A 20,350-nucleotide genomic window follows, 5' to 3' on the forward strand; every position below is an offset into this window, starting at 1 on the left:
GGGCACTGTCGGAGTTGTAGCAAGTGTTTTATCACCGTTTACAGTAGGTCAGATGGCATAGCAATAATTAAAGACCCAGCTGTAAACTCACAAGCTGTTCGGTGGCAAATCAGGAAGATATTAAAAGTCGTCTAAGCACACCACACAGTATACTTTTGCCCTTGAAAAGCAGGCGATTTACCATATTAGTATTCTTGCAACAGTTGCAGGCGTAATGTCTAGCCAATCAGCTATTCTCAACTTTTAGAAATACTGACAGCATAATTGTGAAATTAACAATTTAAACATACCCTATCCCTTTGTAGAATACAAATCCAGCAGGATTTACCATATCCAATTTTCACACAGTGTCAGTTTTTCCCCCCATCGGAAACACAGTATAATAAAGATTGATGTGACAGGTTTACAGAATGGCAGAGCAGCACATTATATACCACACTCCTAACATCCTGCTTCCGACATACAGAGCAAGACTGGCCATACACCTATAGATCATCTGCAGATTTTCTATGGTCAGATGGAAAAAGTGGAGCAGATCCCTCCATCTATGCTGAACTGTGTGGATGGAAGAATCTCCCACTGGCCCAAGATTCCACATCTTGCTAGTCGGCCCCGCTGGCTCTCACAATACCTGAACATTCTGAATGGGTGCAGGCATTGTTTAGGTTGAGAGCCAGTGGGGCCGACTAGCAAGATACTGAAGCTTGGCCCAGTGGGAGATTCCTCCATCCACAGTTTAGCATATATGGAGAAATCTGTTGTATTTTTTCCATCTAACCATAGAAAACCTGCAGATAATCTATAGGTGTATGGCCAGATTAAATGATATGGAGAAAACATAGCCAACGGGGCCCTCTCCTGACTGTGGGGGTGTCTGTCTTAGCCCACAGCGACTCACAGCCCATTTTCTAGACCTACAGTGATGTTTGTATGCACATAAGTAACCACAGGACTTTAAAGGGCGGTTTATCAATAGCAGAATTTATATAAATGGGAAGGATCTACAGTAAAAGCCCTATGACTGTATACAGTGAGATCATCAATAAGCTTGGCCGCCTCCTACTGGCTCTATGCTTAAGATACATATTTAATAATTTCACTACTTTACAATATGTACATTAAATCTGTTCTAAAGAAATAAATGCTCTGTAAAAATCACTGAAACACACGTTTAACGTATGTTACGCCACACCAAGCTGCACTCATGTTAGGAGAACCAGAGTCTGCGTCCAGAATTTAGCCATCACCATCCTTCCACTGCCGAGTTTAGTTATTGTCATTCCTCCACTGCTCAATCCATTTTGCGATCTTGTCCAGGTTGTTCTCCAGGTCTTCTGGTGTGTTACTGGGCAGCTGATGAATGATTTCTGATTGGTATGACTCTGTTGCCTCTTCATAGATAGTCTGGAAGATCTCACACTGGATGTTGTCTTGAAGTTTTTTCTCCTTGTATCCCCTGTAACAAAAATATTAAATCAATTAACCAGAAATGGTTGGGGACTAGAAAATCATGTACAACAGTGGGCACATCTACCTCTGTGTTCATCAGGGCTATCTGGGTGCAAGAAAATACTAACTTAGATTTATAGAGACATGCAGATATCTGCATGATGCGGTCTAATGTTCAATGATTCTCTGGCAGGGTACCTCTCCCCTGCAGCTACGGTCACATTTAAAATTCAGTGTGGATGTGCACAGTTTAGCCTTTTTGCTGACAGCAGCAGCTTTTTTTTTTTTTTCAAAGAGCTGAGAATTGCTGACCAGTGGGGGTGGGGCAGCAGAAGGACTAAACATGCTACAAATGTTCTGGTGAGGTTTTTCTGGGTGTGTATAAAATATCCAGTGTCCTCAACTAGTTTATGAGCAGTTACTGGATTGTTACCTGCTTTCCAGCCTTTCATACAACAAGGAATTGTCTGTTCTCAGCACAAACACAATGTGGAACCATCTCTCTGGGAAAAAGTCACAACCGTGATAGTCTACAATGACTCCACCTTCACTCATTTTATCCTCCAACTCATCAATCACCTGGAAAGAAACCGTAGATGAAAAACCATACATGAGTAGGAAATACAAAAACAAAAATTGTCCAAGCAGGTAACAAAAAAAAAAAACGTAACAATTCTCTTTTATAAAAGTACATTTCTTAGAACAGTAAAAATATATCACAAAAGTAGCGACTCATTCACTTTATTGCTTCTTTCTCAACTAGTCATGTTTAACTAGTTACAAACTTTGGAAGTGCTACACACGTCCAAAAAAAAAAACAAAAAAATCCTCATTGTACACAAGGCGTGTGTAGCACTTCAAGTTGCTCTGCCTTGCCTCTGGGACGCCCTCCCAGTATACCATAATTGTCGGCAATGAATAAACAGAGCTGGCATTGCTCTAGCTGTCAAAAAAAGAAAGTCTGAATTAGGGTTTTTAAACAACACTGCTCTGACAATTATTATACAAAGACACTATATAGCATATAGTTACATTTGTATCTTTCTGTTCATTCATCTGCAGATCAAAATGTGTGGACTTAAATCTGCAAGTTAATGCAACCTGACAAGTACATTTTTGTTTTGTTTTATACAATCCTAGTAGGAGACCAGTTTTTTTCCTAACAGTAAAGGTCCAACGTTTTTCCCAGGAGCTCCTGCTCTCTAGCTCCCTTGTTACCTCCTCCCATGCTCACCTCCAAGACTTCTCCAGAGCCTGGCCCATGCTCTGGAACTCCCTGCCCCAGTATGTCCGGTCAGCTTTTACCCTGTCCGCCTTTAGGCGATCACTGAAAACTCACTTATTCAGGGAAGTCTACCCCACTTCAAACCTAAGATCTGTACCCGAGTCACGTCCATCAGATCATCCCCCGCACCTATTACCTTTTGTAACCCCCTCCCCCCCATCCCTATAGATTGTAAGCTTCATGCACAGGGACCTCCTATTCTTTCTGTATTGAAATTGTACAGTCCCCCCCTCTACATTGTAAAGTGCGGCATAAACTCTTGGCACTATAAAAATTCTGTATAATAGGAATACAAATGCTTTAGGTAAACAGCAAAAAATAAATAAATAATATGGGCGCATAGAACTGAATTGTTCTTCCACAAAACTGTGCATGCGCATTGCACGCACTTTCTTCCCGTCACAGCAGTGCTCAGGTCAGTTATATGCAAAATAAAATGTGCATAAACCTTGAGATGCTAACTGCTATATAGCTCAGAATTTAAGCTTCATGTACACTGCTGCTGGTAAACGGATGTTTAGGAGCAGTTGGGCATTTTTTTCCAGGTGCCCCTGAACTCTCCTCTGTGTTATCCTATTAGTACATGTACACAGGGTCGTTTATAGTCGTTTCTAGGCAGTTGAGTTTAGAAGATTTCTTTGGAGAGCAAAAAAAATACATTCAGGACAGATGTTCAGAGGCATTTGAAACGCCAAATGCCTGCAACAGCTTGTAAACGCATTAACTCACGTTTAGCTGCATTTCATTTACAGGCATTTTTAACTATTTAAAAAAAAAAAAAAAAAAAAAAGGCTAATTGCAAACGCGGCTAAACAGATTTTTTTGTAAACGTCGGTTACTATCCGTCAAGTAAAAACTTTCAGGAGAAGTTTTAAAACATCCCATGTACATTACGCCTTACTAACATATTCACACAAGTTAACCTCCAATTTATTTTATCATATTATTTAGAACAAATTTTCCAGATTAGGTTCACGCTGGAATTATTATAGTACTGACCATCAGACATGAAGAAAATAACTAGAACTTACTCTGTCTTCATCAAGAATAGGACAGTCATATTCTTCATCATAACCTTCATACAAATTGCCTATGACAAAAACGCACATCATTATCACAGTTTTCATGTCTCTGCTCCCAAATTCTTCAATATAAATATTACTTACATTACACCCCACGTCCATAAATACCAAGCAACTTATGTGTGGTTGTGTTCTTTTAAAAAGGCTCTGTTCACATCTAGCGCCCCATTTTCTGCACAACTGTGTGTTCTTGGATCAGCACCCTTTACCGTACTTGAATGGGCCGTCCTCCGCTTCAAAAAATATGCCAAAATAGCTCCGGTACTGCTTTTTGGAGGCGGCTTTGGTGTGTTTTTAAACCGCACATTTTCTGGGTGACAAAATGTCTGCTTATTTAGGGAGTTTGGGGTGCCATTAAAAATGAATGGCACACAAATGTGCATTATATATATATATTATCCACAAATATTACAATCTCTGGACTGGTGATAGTAGCTCATGTTATATATGATGCATTTATATGAATGCAAAGCTGATCTCTGGTTTCATTCCTTTGGGTCAAGCTGGCACAAATGAGCCATTTCCCTCACTAACATGTGCACAGCCCCACTGTGCCCATCAAATGCAAACTCACCAGTGCTCCATTAATGCAGAGTTGGATGCGCTGAAATATCCGAAAAGATGACTGACAGACGCGTTGGGGTGACCGCATTGGTGCAATTGCAATTCAGCCGTTCTCCACATCGATGCAGAATCGTTTAAGGCTGAATCACGATGTATCAATTCAATTATTATTTTCAAACACCCCTAGTATACAGCACTATGTTCTGGGTCTAAGACGAGACCTTCCTGTCTCATACCCAAAACAAAACAGTGTCAATTTGTCTGCTCAGCTCTCAGACATTCACAGGTAGCTTTGTATTCTACCAGTCAATACAATGTTTCCTGTGAGTCAGAGAGGTGGGCTGATGATGTTACAATCTCCGACTCGGCTAACCAGAGGAATCTTTTTATGTGCACATGTTAGTGAGAAAAATAGTTCATGTGGGCCAGCTTGGCCCGATCAAGCTATTTAAAAAACTAAAGCTGTAAAACAGCTTCAAGAGTACAATTTTATGCAATCTGTAATAAGAAATTATTTTTGTAAAATGTATAACTGTAGTATGTAAAAAGTCCCTGTCTCAATTCCTAGTTGTATTCTTATTGCAATGAGGGATGTTTGGCAATGACCAGAGTGCTGGTCCAGATACACACATGCAGGGAATCCAGTGTACCCCACACCAGCATCTAACACCACGCAGCTAAACTTATGTCTATACCCTGCATACACGAGTATCAAGCATCATGCAGCTCTACCCGTACCCATGTCCCTGCATACACCAGCATCCAACACACAGCTCTACTCGTACCCATCACCTAACATACACCAGTATTTACAGTGGATATAAAAAGTCTACACACCCCTGTTAAAATGTCAGGTTTATGTGATGTAAAAAAATTAGACAAAGAAATAATTTCAGAACTTTTTCCACCCTTGATGTGACCTATAAACTGTACGACTGTTGAACAACAAACTGAAATCTTTTAGGCGGAGGGAAGTAAAAATTTAAAGATAAAATAATATGTTGCATAAGTGTGCACACCCTTACACGAATACTTTGTTGAATCACCTTTTGATTTTATTACAGCACTCAGTCTTTTTGGGTATAAGTCTATCAGCAGGACACATCTTGACTTATAAACAAAGGAGAGAAGGATATGGGAATCCCACCTATTTATCAAATATGTAGTACTCACCGATATTTTCGGGGGGTGCAATCAAAAATATAATGTACCAAGAGAGAAAAAAAAAAAAAAAAAAAGAAAAATGACTGCTGCACACCCTTAAGAGTTATTACTACGTTTTATTAAATATCAGAAAATAGAGCATAAAAGGCATTAAAAACACACAGGTAACCAATAATGGTATAGTACCCTAGAAGTGACCTGAGAATACACTCACAAAAGCGAGACGGCAAAAATCAGTGACAAATTGAAAACTGGAGCTTGATCATCCAATAAGGAGATCTAAGTCCATAACTCACCCATTCACCCTCCACACAACACAAAGAGACCCCCCACCCCAAGCACATATAAAACCCCCACTGCTATCAATAATCCTAAAGATTTCCACACCATGCGGTGGTTCCCTGTAACTACAGGTGAAAGTACCACCGTCTAAGTGGGAAAAGTTGCAAAAAAGAAAAAGCTCAAAAATGGGGACATGAGAGGGATCCACTATATAGTGGTATAGTAATACTGCTCAATTGGAGATAAATGGCAAGTGATAAATCAGATGAGAGAGATATAGTCCCAGGGACCACAGACAATTCTACTAGGCTGGAGAAAAAAAGTGATTATATATATATATATATATATATATATATATATATATATATATATATATATATGTCTCTGCTCTTCAGATGGGTCGCCGCATCTGGCGTAAACAGTTATTCAATTTCCATCAGATAGTAACTGATAAGGAGGCATTCAACAGAAATATATATTTGAGACACTGTAGTAGTGATCATTAAGTATCAGAGTTCACCTATGCTGCACTTGAGAGGACTATGCAACAATGTAGCCACAATTGATTGACGGGTTCCCATTACTTATGGGTAGTGTCCATTCTAATATATCAAGTAGATATGTCCATCAGATATTGAAATCTTGTTGAACTGCTAATGGCAATTAGGCTTACATGAATATTGGATGTGTTGATATATACACTGTTGGTGAGCAGATAATTGATCAGCATTCCACAGAAAATAAACGGTTGAAGTTGTACTCACTGTTGGGCTGTTATGTGTAGCTCAGAGTTGTAGCTACCACATCAAATCTGTACTCACGTGCTGCCAGAGAGATTTGCAGCCGAGCCATCCATCCATGTGTAGCACACAGAGCCTGAAGCACTCCTCTTCAGTGCAGTAATGATAGGTGAATGATATAGTAATGTCCAGTATAAAACTGCAATTATACGTATATATGTGTATAATTGCAGTTTTATACTGGACATTACTATATCATTCACCTATCATTACTGCACTGAAGAGGAGTGCTTCAGGCTCTGTGTGCTACACATGGATGGATGGCTCGGCTGCAAATCTCTCTGGCAGCACGTGAGTACAGATTTGATGTGGTAGCTACAACTCTGAGCTACACATAACAGCCCAACAGTGAGTACAACTTCAACCGTTTATTTTCTGTGGAATGCTGATCAATTATCTGCTCACCAACAGTGTATATATCAACACATCCAATATTCATGTAAGCCTAATTGCCATTAGCAGTTCAACAAGATTTCAATATCTGATGGACATATCTACTTGATATATTAGAATGGACACTACCCATAAGTAATGGGAACCCGTCAATCAATTGTGGCTACATTGTTGCATAGTCCTCTCAAGTGCAGCATAGGTGAACTCTGATACTTAATGATCACTACTACAGTGTCTCAAATATATATTTCTGTTGAATGCCTCCTTATCAGTTACTATCTGATGGAAATTGAATAACTGTTTACGCCAGATGCGGCGACCCATCTGAAGAGCAGAGACATATATATATATATATATATATATATATATATATATATATATATATATATATATATATATATATATATATATATATATATATATATATATATATACCACTTTTTTTCTCCAGCCTAGTAGAATTGTCTGTGGTCCCTGGGACTATATCTCTCTCATCTGATTTATCACTTGCCATTTATCTCCAATTGAGCAGTATTACTATACCACTATATAGTGGATCCCTCTCATGTCCCCATTTTTGAGCTTTTTCTTTTTTGCAACTTTTCCCACTTAGACGGTGGTACTTTCACCTGTAGTTACAGGGAACCACCGCATGGTGTGGAAATCTTTAGGATTATTGATAGCAGATCAATCTCCTTATTGGATGATCAAGCTCCAGTTTTCAATTTGTCACTGATTTTTGCCGTCTCGCTTTTGTGAGTGTATTCTCAGGTCACTTCTAGGGTACTATACCATTATTGGTTACCTGTGTGTTTTTAATGCCTTTTATGCTCTATTTTCTGATATTTAATAAAACGTAGTAATAACTCTTAAGGGTGTGCAGCAGTCATTTTTCTTTTTTTTTTTTTCTCTCTTAATACACATCTTGACTTGGCAATATTTGCCCACTCTTTGCAAAAACACTCCAAATATGTCAGATTGCAAATAAACTGTGCACAGTCCTCTTCAGATCCCCCCACAGATTTTCAATTGGATTCAGGTCTGGGCTCTGGCTGGGCCATTCCAAAACTTTAATTTGCTTCTGGTAAAGTCATTTCTTTGTTGATTTGAATGTATGCTTTGGATCCTCAAGTTCCTCTTTATGTTCAGCTTTCTAGCAGAAGCCTGAAGGTTTTGTGCCAATATTGACTGGTATTTGGAACTGTTCATAATTCCCTCTACCTTGACTAAGGCCCCTGTTCCAGCTGAAGAAAAAACGGAGCATTATGCTGCCATCACCATGTTTCACAGTGGGTATGGTGTTCTTTTGGTGATGTGCAGTGTTGTACTTGCGCCAAACATATCTTTTGGAATTCTGGCCAAAAAGTTCAACTTGGTTTCATCAGACCATAACAAAAGCATATGAAGAATACGGGAGATTGTTGTCACATGTACCACACAGCCAGTACTTGCCAGATATTCCTGCAGCTTCTTTAATGTTGCTGTAGGCCTCTTGGCAGCCTTCCTGACTTCCCTCTAATGCTTTGGAAGCTCTCTGCGGACCATAGCTTTTACTGTACGATGCGACTAAATGTTAGGAAAGACCTACTAAAACAGCTGAACTTTATTTTGGGTTAATCAGAGGCACTTTAATGGTGGCAGGTGTGTGCCGACTCGAATTTAACATGAGTTTGAATGGGATTGCTTAAATCTGAACACAGCTACATCCCCATTTATAAGGTGTGCACACTTATGCAACCACATTATTTTATTTTTTTATTTTTACTTCACCCTTAAAAGATTTCAGTTTGTTGTTCAACTGAGTTGTACAGTTTATAGGTCACATTAAAAAGGTGGAAAAAGTTCTGAAATTATTTATCTTTGTCTCATTTTTTTACATCACAAAAACCTGACATTTTAACAGGGGTGTGTATATCCACTGTAACAACATACAGCACTACCCGTATCGATGTCCCTGCATACACCAGCATCCAACATACAGCTCTACCCATACCGTCCTTCACCAGCATCTAACATACAGCTCTACCCATACCAATATCCCGCATACACCAGCATCTACAAGGGTGTGCTGATAAGTATTGAGATTTACCCAGAATAAAATGAGATGGGAAGCTGTAAATTGCAGAGTGTACTGGCCAATTTGTCTATATTCAATGGTGCAAAAAATCAACTACCTATGATTTTACATTATTTTTAGGTCCAAAGTGAACATGGCAGCACCTCCAGAAATTTTTTATGTGGAAGAGCAAAGGACCATAATCAAAGTTCCTGTTTCTCCAAGGGAACGGTGTGAAGCAAATCCATGATGAAATGGAAACTTTGGGTGACAGTGGCCCTTTATATGCAACAGTTAAACGTTGGATTGTCAATTTTAAAACTTGACATTTTGGTGTTGAAAGTGAGAAACTCAGTAAAAGGTCTGTTTCTGTGCCTGCAAATGTGAAAGCCATCCATGACATGATCATGGAGGCCTGCCGAATATCAGTCAAAAGTATTGCTACATATCTGGGAATATGACGTGAGAGATTTGGCGCCATTATCCACAACGACTTGAGAAATGAGAAAGTTTGCAGCAAAGTGCCTCCCAAAACTTCTGACAACCGAACACAAGAGGAAACGTGTGTAGACATCGGTGCCTGTTTTGGAAGAAATTAGTCAGATTTCCTGGTCAAACTGGTAATTCGTGATGAGACATGGATCTAATGTTATGATCCCTAGACAAAGGAAGAGTCTAAGGAGAGGAGGCACAGTGGTTCCCCCAGGCCAAAGAAGTTCTGGGAGCAAAGGTCAGTGCAGAAGCAAATGGCAACAGTTTTTGGGGATAAGAAGGGAGTTCTGCTAGTGGACTACCTCCAAAAGGGTTCAACCATCAATGCAACATATTACTGTGCTTTATTGACGAAGTTGAGGCAAAATATCAAAGGAAAATGCAGAGGAAAGATCTCCAAAGGTCTTATTCTGTTGCATGACAATACCTCGTCACACACTGCAGGTGAAACAATGGCAAAACTGACCTCCTTAGGCTTTCAAGTGACGCTCCATACACCCTATTCGCCCGACCTGGCTCCTTCTGACTATCATCTGTTGCCCAATCTCAAAAAACACCTAAAGGGACAACGATTTGGGAGTGTTCCAGAGGCAACTAATGCTGCAAATGAGATGTTACACCAGCAGTCTGAACAATTGTATTAGGCTGCAATTAGGCTGCATTCACACCTGAGCGTAGCGTTTTGCAGCGTTTTTTACTGCGATAAAACGCAGCGGTTTTTACAGGTCTAGGGTCACCATGTAAGACGCCCAAACGCCCAAATTCGAGCGACAAAAAAGGGTCCAGAACTTGTTTGGGCTTCAGGCGTTCGGTGTTTTGTAGTGGAGATGTGAACCATCTCCATAGAGAATAATGTATTTTTTCCCCCTCTAGCGTTTTGGGGCGTCGCGCTCCAGGCGACAAAACGCTCAGGTGTGAATGCAGCCTTAAAAAGCTGCGGGACAGATGTCAGAAGTGCATTGACTTCCTGGGGGAATATGTAGAATAGTGTGGCAATTACAGCTTCCCAACTTTTATTTCTGGGTAAGGCTTATCAGCACTCCTCGTAACATACAGCTCTTCAGATTCACATCTCCACCTGTATGCAAATACATGCAATATATTTCAGATGTTCTTTTACTTAAACTGGAGTTCCACCCACTTTTACAACTCAGCACCCCTCACTAAACTGTGCACTGTAAACTAATTGGATATTTTTTTTCTCAGCACCTACTGTATATCTGCTGTATTAATTTTTAACTTCCTCCTCCCTGGCCGTGTTTGAAATGCCTCCTGGGAAGGGGCGGCAACTTCCTCTGACACTGCCGTTGCTATGGAAACCTGGCCTGAACCTTATTACACTGCTTGTGCTGCACTGAGCATGTGCGAGATCTGCAAGGATGAGATCCAGGAAGAAATACGGTCTGGCTTCAGATGCCCATGGCCTGCTGTAAGTTTATAAAAGAACAAACTACTGTTATAAACAAACAAACAAAACGGACCTTAGTTTACAGACTAAGAGCCGGTTCACACTGGGGCGGCACGACTTCGGGGGCGACCTGAAGACAACTTCAGAGGCGACTTGCAAATGACTTCTGTATAGAAGTCAATGCAAGTCACCCCGAGTCGCCCCAAAGTCGTACAAGAACCTTTTTCTAAGTCGGAGCGACTTGCGTCGCTTCTATTAGAATGGTTCTATTGAATAGAATGGGACGTGACTTCTCAGTCGCCTGACGAGTCGCCCCAGTGTGAACCGGCTCTAACTTTACTAGAATACATTTAAGCTTGTATATTATAGGGGTATTTTTATCTAAAATGTATCATTTCGGCCGGAACACCGCTTTAAGGTTGTTTTTTGTTGCTCAAAAGGAACAATTCACCATCATTGATGACAAGCTGGTGGATATATGAGACGAAGGTCATTTATTTATCCAGTGATCACATGTATTAGACAGAGCAAGTAAACTGGTACATTTTATACGTAGCTGCTTGGCTGATCCAGAAAAGAAAATAAACATATGGAATCTGCAAGTTCTTACCATCTTTAGCCAAATCTCCCACATTTACATAGGCCAGGGCACATCTCTCTGCAAGCTCTTTGCCAAGAGTTGTCTTCCCAACACCAGGGGTCCCTGCAAATGAATCACAATTAGCAATATAAATGTCACACAATTGCATGCAGGCGGACATTAGATGGATAGCAAATCAAATATGAATCAAAATGTTGTATTTGGGACAGTCATATGTTCCCTGTTGGTATGTGGAGATACATTATGAACGAATCACCTGGCACTCATGCATATTAGCAGTATGCCAGGTTTATGGTGGCACATGAACTGCGGTTCTTACTAAACATTCTTTGGAACGCTGTGCTCAGAAGAGGCTGAATGTCCATTTGTGGGATGTAATATTATGTCCCTTGTGAGCAGAATGCCGGAATCCAACAAGGTATCAATCAATGTAACACTAAGGGCACTTTCACACTGGGGCGGCAAGAGCGTCTGTGGTAAAGCACCGCTAGTTTTAGCTGCACTTTACTATAGTTTTAACCGAATAAAGGGTTATTAGCGCCCGCAAAGCACTTTGGCAGCGCTGCCCATTGATTTCAATGGGCAGAGGCGTTTTAGGAACAGTGTAAACATCGCTCCTAAAGCGCCACCAAGATTCTGCTTGCAGGACTTTTTTTAACATCCTGCAAGCGCACCGCTCCAGTGTGAGAGCACTCAGGCTTCCACACTGGAGTGACAGAAGAGGCGCTTAAATATATGAGTAATATATGAGCAAGATGCTGGCAGAACGTTGTAGCAGAGGGGGGTCACTTGTAGTCAGGGTACAGGGGGTGACAGCTACCTGTGGGCAGAGTGTTGGAATACAGGGGGTATCAGTAGCCACCTGTGGGCAGGGTGTTTGGATACAGGGGGTGTCAGAAGTCACCAGGGTGTTGGGGTACAGGGGGTGTCAGTGGGAAAAGGGGCACAGGAGGTGTTAGGTGGATGCTGGGGTACAGGAGGTGTGAGCCACCTATGGGCAGGGTGTTTGGATATAGGGGGTGGCAGCAGTCACCAGGGTGTTGGTGTACAGGGGATGCCAGTGGGCAGAGTGTTAGGCCCCATGCACACGAGACGCTGCTAAACTCGAGTTCAGAGGCATTTGGGCATTTTTTTCAACTGCCCCTGAACACATTTAATGTTATCCTATGTGTCCATGCACACAGTCATGTTTTTTGGCGTTTTAAAGCAGTTGGGTTTATGTCCGTTTTTTCAGACGCAAAATTTTGGGTTCAGAAGCGTTTTATTTTTGCGTTTTAAACTTTGGGAGGGTCTACAATGTCTTTGAGATAAGCGCCAACAGCCGCAAACGTGGTAAAACGCCGCTAATCGTGGCAAAATGACGCGCAATTCGCGGCAAAAACGGGCGTTTTAAACGCCGGTTTTTGCCTTTGAAAACGTGAGTTTAGAGGTGTTTGTAATTGCTTCTCGTGTGCATGGGGCCTTAGGGTACAAGGGGTGCCAGTGGGCAGAGTGTGGGGGTACAGGCGGTGCCAGCGGGCATCTGTGGGCAGGGTGTCGGGGTACAGGGGTGCCAGCAGCCACCTGTGGGCAGAATGTCTGGGTACAAGAGGTGACAGCAGCCACCTGAGGGCATGATGTCAGGGCACAGGGGGTGCCAGCAGCCACCCGTGGGCAGGATGTCAGGGCACAGGGGGTGCCAGCAGCCACCCGTGGGCAGGATGTCAGGGCACAGGGGGTGCCAGCAGCCACCCGTGGGCAGGATGTCAGGGCACAGGGGGTGCCAGCAGCCACCTGTGGGCAGGATGTCAGGGCACAGGGGGTGCCAGCAGCCACCTGTGGGCAGGATGTCAGGGCACAGGGGGTGCCAGCAGTCACCTGTAGGCAGGATGGGGTACAGGGGGTGTTAGGTGGATGTTGGGGTGTCAGCCACCTGTGGGCAGGGTGTTAGGATACACGCGGTGTAAGTGACAGGAGTGTTCAGGTACGGGGGGGGGGGGGGGATTCTTCACTGACCAGTCAGCAGTATATTGGGGCTCTTCATGGTGTCTTCTCTCTCTGATCTCCCCGGACACGTGTTATTCCCGGTCGCTCTCAGCACAATCACGAGGAAGGGGAGGAGCAGAGACGTGACCTCACTTTCCATGACCAATCGTATTACACTTTCAAGTTCTAACTTGCAAGTCTCCAGCGAATTGAAAAATGTCCCTGCAATAATCGTATCTACATCACCCCCAGACAATTCAGACAACATTAAATAAACAATTTCCCAGTTAATTACTTCATGTATTTTTCCAGCTTTGCCCAAATCAAAGATGGCGGCACCCTCACCCACAGGCCGTTCTGTAGTGGCGACTTTTAACTTGCCGGCTGCGTCACACGAGGGGACGGTGACGAGTTTGTCAGGCGCCCGTCAGTCAGAGAAAACTGTCCGTTAAAGTGTTCGGGGAGCCGCTTTCTACGGCTACAGCACGGTGAGTTCCCCGACATCATGTTACACTTCCTCCGGTGCCCCGCACTCCAATGACCCGGATCACGCAGGTCTCCTGTGAGGAACTACATATCCCAGCAGTTTAGTTAGCAATGTGTATGGGGAAGTGTTATCACCCCTGTCAGGGGGCTTATATCTGCCTGTCTTGTGCAGGAGAGTTTTCCCTTCACTTCCGGGCCTGGAGAAGTAACAGGAAGTGATAGGAAACCTCTGCAATGTCAGGGAAGCACAATTGTCCCCATTGGGTGATTTCCCCTCAGCTTTTCTTCTGGTGACAACACATTGGATGGCCATCACTTCCTGTGACACAGCTCCGTGTTCTCAACACATTACTGGCTCTCACTTGTTTCCTGGAATTCCTCCTGATAGTGTCCCTCCATCTGTGTCATATGGAACCAAATCTCCGCAATAATGGCCGCCTAGGCTGGGGTCCCCCTTTAGTGTCCCTTTCACTAGTTCATGAGAGCCAAGCAAATTAAACGGACCTTATACATGGAATTAGGCTTTTAAGAGCTTCTCTATATTAAAGTATAACTAAAGGCAAAACATTTTTTGTAGTTGTGTATAGAGTGGAGAAGGATTAGACCCCCTGTCAGTTTCTATTACTGTCTGTGTCCCCATTAGGGAGATTCCCCCTCTCTATTTGTTCTGTTTACCAATATCATCGAAAGTAAAAGAAAATCCCACATTTTGGGTTGTCTCCAGAAAAGTAATGGGGGGAAATCTTCCAATGGGGACACTAGTTCTTGTGACCTGGGGGTCCCCAAGGAATTCCCTTAATTTGCAGGGATTTCCTCCCACTTCCTGTTTGTCTATGGGACAGGAAGTGAAGGGGAATCTCCACAATGGGACACAGATGGCAAATGCTAACCCTCCCCCCTTACTCTATACACCGTGGGGAAAGAAAAGTTTTGCTTTTAGTCAGGGCTTGACAAATTTGCTTGGAATCTAGGAGCCAGCTAAAAAAGTTAGGAGCCAGAAAACGCGCCCCGTCGAGCTCGCACGCAGAAGCCAACGCATTTGTGAAAGCGGTGTTCAAACCACACATGTGAGGTATCGCCGCGATTGGTAGAGCGAGAGCAATAATTCTAGCCCTAGACCCCCTCTGTAACTCAAAACATGCAACCTGTAGAATTTTTTAAACATTGCCTATGGAGATTTTAAAAGGTAAACGTTTTTCTTCATTCCACGAGCGGACGCAATTTTGAAGCGTGACATGTTGGGTATCAATTTATTCGGCGTAACATTATCTTTCACAATATAAAACAAAAATTGGTTTAACTTTACTGGTGTCTTATTTTTTAATTAAAACAAGTGTATTTTTTTCGCAAAAAGTGCGCTTGTAAGACCGCTGTGCAAATACGGTGTGACAGAAAGTATTGCAACGACCGCCATTTTATTCTCTAGGGTGTTAGAATAAAAAATATATATATATAATGTTTGGGGGTTCTAATTAGAGGAAAGGAGATGACAGTGAAAATAGACAGGGGAAGCTCCATTAGCATTGCTGGTTGTATGTCATACCAACGGCCACCACAAGATGGCGCCAGATCACAGAAGTAAGCATAGGCCTGCAAAAAGCCGCGGCCTCAATTACCGGGCGGCCCGACACGATCGTGTGGCGCACGGAGACGCAGGATACCCCAGCTGTGCCGCCCCAGGTCGCTAATTTTAGTTGAGATCTGGCGCCCGGGGTTTGTCGAACCCTGCTTTAAGTTCTATTTTAACTGCTTGCTGACCGCATCACTTAGATGTACGGTGGCTCTCATGTGCTGGATCACATGCCTAATATACGGGATCCAACACTTCCAGGTAGGGGGCATGATTAGGCACCGCACAAGCCAATCCGAGGGTACCAGCCAACGGATGACTGCCAGCACCTGCTAATCAGTGAGTAGAGACAGGACAGAGCTCTTCCTATGTAAACAAGGCAGAACCTGTTCTGACATTTTCTTTCTCTACAATGCAGGGAATAAAATCTATCACATCCCTTAGTAAAATCGCCACACTGTGTACACATAAACACTGGCTAGGCACATATTTAACACTTTGATCGCCCTAGATTTTTAACCCCATCCCAGCCAGTTTCATTAGTACAGTGACAGTGCATATTTTTTAGCACTGATCACTGTAGTAGTGTCACTGGTTCCCACAAAGTGCCAGAAGTGTCAGGCTCCATTTCCACTTGTGCAACTTGTCCTGTGACTTGGGACTGCAAAGTTGCATGACAAGTCGCACCCTGTGATTTCCAATGAGTACCGTTCATATCTGTCCCTGAACTAATTTGGTCTGACTCCATAGACCTCAAAAATACACAGGCATTGCTTCAAATCGCAGCAAAGTCACGCGACTTTCAGGTCGCAATAGTGGAAGCCTAGGCTTAGTGTCAGATTGTACGCCGCAATATCACAGTCCCAGTATAAGTCGCTGATCGCCGCCATTACTACTATAACAAATATAAATTCCAGTGTATAGCCCATAGTCTGTAGTCACTATAACCCAATATATAATATACGCTTATTGAGATTTTTTTTTACCAGAAATATGTAGAAGAATACATGTTGGTCTAAATGAATGAAGAAATTATTTTTTTATTGGGTATGTTTTATAGCAGAAAGTAAAACGATCCTTTTTTTTTTTTGTAGCGCAAAAAAGAAAAAAACAGAGGTGATCAAATACCACCAAAATAAATTTCTATTTGTGGGAAAATGATATGCATTTCATTTGTGTACAGTGTTGTACAACTGTAAAAGTGATGCATTGCAAAAAATGGCCTGGTCATGAAGGGGGGTAAATCTTCCGGAGGTCAAGTGGTTAATAATCTTAGAGCACCCCATTGTCTTTTGTAGTTTCCATGCCTTTTAACCCCCGAGTGGGACCAAAACCAATGGCTGCCTTGAAACTCATTGCTGTGAGATACAGAACAACTCCCTTTGTAATACTATATCCGCTTTTCATCCACCCCATGCAGATCTACTGCTGCAGGGCGGCCACTCTGCTCTGCACTGGTTCACATACCTGATACATGATCTGTGCTTCCGCCCCAGCTGTGCTGTGATTAGTTACAGCACAAGCCAATCAGTGGGTCCCGGCTAATGATTGGTCGCTGGCACTCGCTGATCGGCTAAGTCATTCACGGAACGGAGCTCTGTGTTGTAAACAACGCAAACCCCTAAACACTGACCGGCGATCTTGCTGATTTTTTTTATTTTTTTATTCCATACCAAGCAGGGAAATAAACAGCAAGATCGTTTAGTAGAAGCAGCACATAACACACATAGCTAGGCACACATTTAACCCCGTGATCACCCCTAGATGTTAACTCCTTCCTAGCCTGTGTCGTTCGTACAGTGACAGTGTATAGTAGCACTGATCACTGTATTGATGTCAGTTAGTGTATGCCCCCAGCCAGCGTCAGCTAGCCCGCCACACTATCACAGTCCCACTATAAGTCGCTGATCACCACTTTTAAAGGGGTTGTAAAGGTAAAAGTGTTTTCACCTCAATGCCTTCTATGCATTAAAGGGTTTGTTTTTTATTTTCTAAATGGGTTCCTTTAAGCTAGTGCCTTGTTGGTTCACTTACCTTTTCCTTCAATTTCCCTTCTAAATGTTTTTTTTTCTTTGTCTGAATTTCTCACTTCCTGTTCCTCCTCTGTAAGCTGTTCTAAATGACTTTCCACTGCTCGGATGATGGTGGAGAGCTTACTGAGGAGAAACAGGAAGTGAGAAATTCAGACAAAGAAAAAAGGCATTTAGAAGGGAAATAGAAGGAAAAGGTAAGTGAACCAACAATGCTCTAGCTTAAAGGAACCTATTTGGAGAATAAAAGACAAACCTTTACAACCCCTTTAAGGTGAAAAAACTTCAGACTATACTGGCCTCCCCAGCCCCCCTGTTTACTTACCTTACCCCTCGAAAGTCTTGCGCCTGAATGTGCTGGCATCTTGGCTGGCTTCCCGGCTCATTCATTGGTCGATTGAAGCAGTGCAGCCATTGGCTCGCGCTGCTGTCAATCACAACCAATAACGGGGGGGGCGAGTGATGCAGTCGGCGGCTTTGGTTGTCAGCTGTATAACTGGAGCGCGCCCGCAAGGACTCCACACCATGCAAGCTCGCATGAATGTGTGGAGTTTTTGCGGGGAGGACCAGAGACAGCCGCTGAGGGACCCCAGAAGACCTGGATCGGGGCCACTCTGTGAAAAAGGAGCTGCACAGTGGAGGTAAGTATAACATGTTTGTTATTTTTAAAAAATATTTTTCTTTCCTTTTATAACCCCTTTTAATAGTATATATATAAAAATAAAAAAAATCCAATATCTACACCAGACACTTTAACTTTCACACAAACCAAATGATATACACTTATTGTTTTTTTTTTACCAAACACATGTAGCAGAATACATTTTTGCATAAATTCAATAATAAATTCGATTTTTTATTTTTATTGTTTAATGTGTATATTTTATAGCAGAAATGTAAATTTTATTTATTTTTCAAACTTTTTGGTATTTTTTCATTTAAATAATAAACAAAACCGCCAAAAGAAATCTCTATTCTGTGTGAAAAAAAAGATATAAATTTCATTTGGGTACAGTGTTCCATGAGCATAAAATTGTCAGTTAAAGTAGCGCAGTGCTGAATGGGAAAAAAAATGCCCTGATGAAGGGGTTAAATTCTTCCGGAGGGCAAAAGCATATGGTTTGCTTTTATCCCTTGGTTAGCAGCTATAAGTAAACCCAATTGTTATTTTTTATTTGATTTATAATGAAGCATTTTTTTGTCTTTGGTGCAGGAAAGCCTCTGTCTGCTATACAGGATGCAGTGCTGATCTGATGGGAATTCTACAACTTTATAATGTCAAAGACATCTTGCAGAAGAAAAGTAACTTCTGCTAAGGTAATGTGGATGAAATAAAAATGTTTCTTCATCATAAATATTGCTTTAGCCCCCTTTCACACTCGCTTCCCTACGCCTGACTACACAGAATCCCATTCTTTTCAAGTGTCTTTGTTCACACACTCAGTCCAGCTTTGTCAGTCATTTTTGGCTCTATAGACTTCAATGGGAATGCCTGCTACAGACATTTTAGCACATGTTTTTATATCTGAAGAATTCCTCTCCTCCAGCCCAGGAAACAAACTCCTGAAGCTCGATACACGTGCAAAAACATCTAGAATACGCTCAAAAAACACCTGCAAAAATGCTTCAAAGTCACCAGGAATATGCTCTGCTCTGGTGTGAATGCAGGCTTCCCTTTAATAACGCATTCAGTGGTATTCATTAACAGAACTTTTTTATTTTTTTAACACCTTAGTGATAAAGGGTAAAACAAATGTTAATGCCTGAACACAATTTTGCAACTTTGACGCGTTCGTAACAACCGTACATATCACCACAACTATTTTGTGTATCCAGGTGGATTATACCTTGTTTTTTTCAGGACAAATTGGGCTTTCATTTGGTGGTAAATGGTGATTTTTTTTTCTCCCAAATGTAGCTGTATATTTCTTTCTACTTCCATAACCTACCACCAAAGAACTACCCATAAAAATGATCCTGTTCCTGATGATCACAGCCATATCACATATGTGTATTTGTGTGCATTTTGCTTGCTTTTTTTTTTTTTATCCAACCTAAAACACACTGACACTAATTAATAAAAAACCTGCCCAAAATATATCGAGTTGATTTAGTTCAGTGGTTCTCAACCTGAGGGTCGGGACCCCCTCGGGGGTCAAATAATGATTTACCAGGGGTCACCAAATCCTGGGCTGTTCCTGAAGCCCGCACCACTCTCCCAGCCTTCTTGCGGCTGCTCAGCAGGGCTGTCTCTGGAGCTGGTGGCCACCCTGCTGGGCTGTTCCTGGAGCACACGGCCGTTCACTCAGCCTCTTTGCAGCCGCCCATTAAGTTCACGGCGTGGCTGGGGGGCAGAGACTAGAGGTCCGCTGACTGGTGAGGTGGGAGGAGCTGGAGGAGACCCTATCTCCTGATTTCAGCATAAGTGTCACTGCTACGAGAGACCACAAAGTCGGAGACACACTGGGTAACACTACCTGTGATTATAGTTGCCATTAAAAGTCCCTACTACAGTTCTCAGATCAGCAGATGACCTTGATCAAGAGCACCTAAGTTGGCTGATCAGAACTCCCCCCAGCATTGCCACTCATCCCATTCCCCCCCCTACCAAGGAGTAAGAGAAGGAATAAAAAAATAGAGAATACATGAAAGGGAGAGGAAAAGAGGGGGAGGAAGAAAGAAAAAGGGAGAGCAAGAATAAGAGAAAAAACAGGAAAGACGGC

General features: G+C 42.3%; 2 protein-coding genes across 2 annotated transcripts in view; one reads left to right on the top strand and one right to left on the bottom strand.

Moving 5' to 3' along the window:
* Positions 1-960: 960 nt before the first annotated feature.
* AK6 (adenylate kinase 6) lies at positions 961-13,681 on the bottom strand. The gene is made up of 5 exons (XM_040341577.1): positions 13,572-13,681; positions 11,586-11,678; positions 3,766-3,824; positions 1,883-2,028; positions 961-1,456 (listed from the first exon to the last, which is right to left on the bottom strand). Exons 1-5 carry the CDS (start codon positions 13,597-13,599, stop codon positions 1,267-1,269), a joined length of 516 nt encoding a protein of 171 aa, XP_040197511.1. The 5' UTR covers positions 13,600-13,681; the 3' UTR covers positions 961-1,266.
* Positions 13,682-13,880: 199 nt separating this feature from the next.
* The window catches only part of RAD17 (RAD17 checkpoint clamp loader component), a 47,271-nt gene continuing 40,801 nt past the window's right edge, over positions 13,881-20,350 (top strand). The window contains exons 1-2 of the mRNA XM_040341573.1: positions 13,881-14,029; positions 18,841-18,944. Coding sequence (XP_040197507.1) covers positions 18,903-18,944 — 42 coding nt within the window. The 5' untranslated portion in view covers positions 13,881-14,029; positions 18,841-18,902. The remainder of the gene's footprint in view (positions 14,030-18,840; positions 18,945-20,350) is intronic.

This window comes from Rana temporaria, chromosome 1 (genome assembly GCF_905171775.1).
Source record: "Rana temporaria chromosome 1, aRanTem1.1, whole genome shotgun sequence".
Taxonomy (NCBI): Eukaryota; Metazoa; Chordata; class Amphibia; order Anura; family Ranidae; genus Rana; species Rana temporaria.

What these genes read in the sequence shown, in the direction of transcription:
- AK6 (XM_040341577.1), bottom strand. Translation starts at nt 13,599, where the DNA reads ATGAAGAGCCCCAATATACTGCTGACTG. An exon ending in GGGAGATTTGGCTAAAGATG is followed by an intron (nt 3,825 to 11,585) that starts GTAAGAACTTGC and finishes TTTTTGTCATAG; the next exon opens with GCAATTTGTATGAAGGTTAT. An exon ending in CTATTCTTGATGAAGACAGA is followed by an intron (nt 2,029 to 3,765) that starts GTAAGTTCTAGT and finishes GTTTCTTTCCAG; the next exon opens with GTGATTGATGAGTTGGAGGA.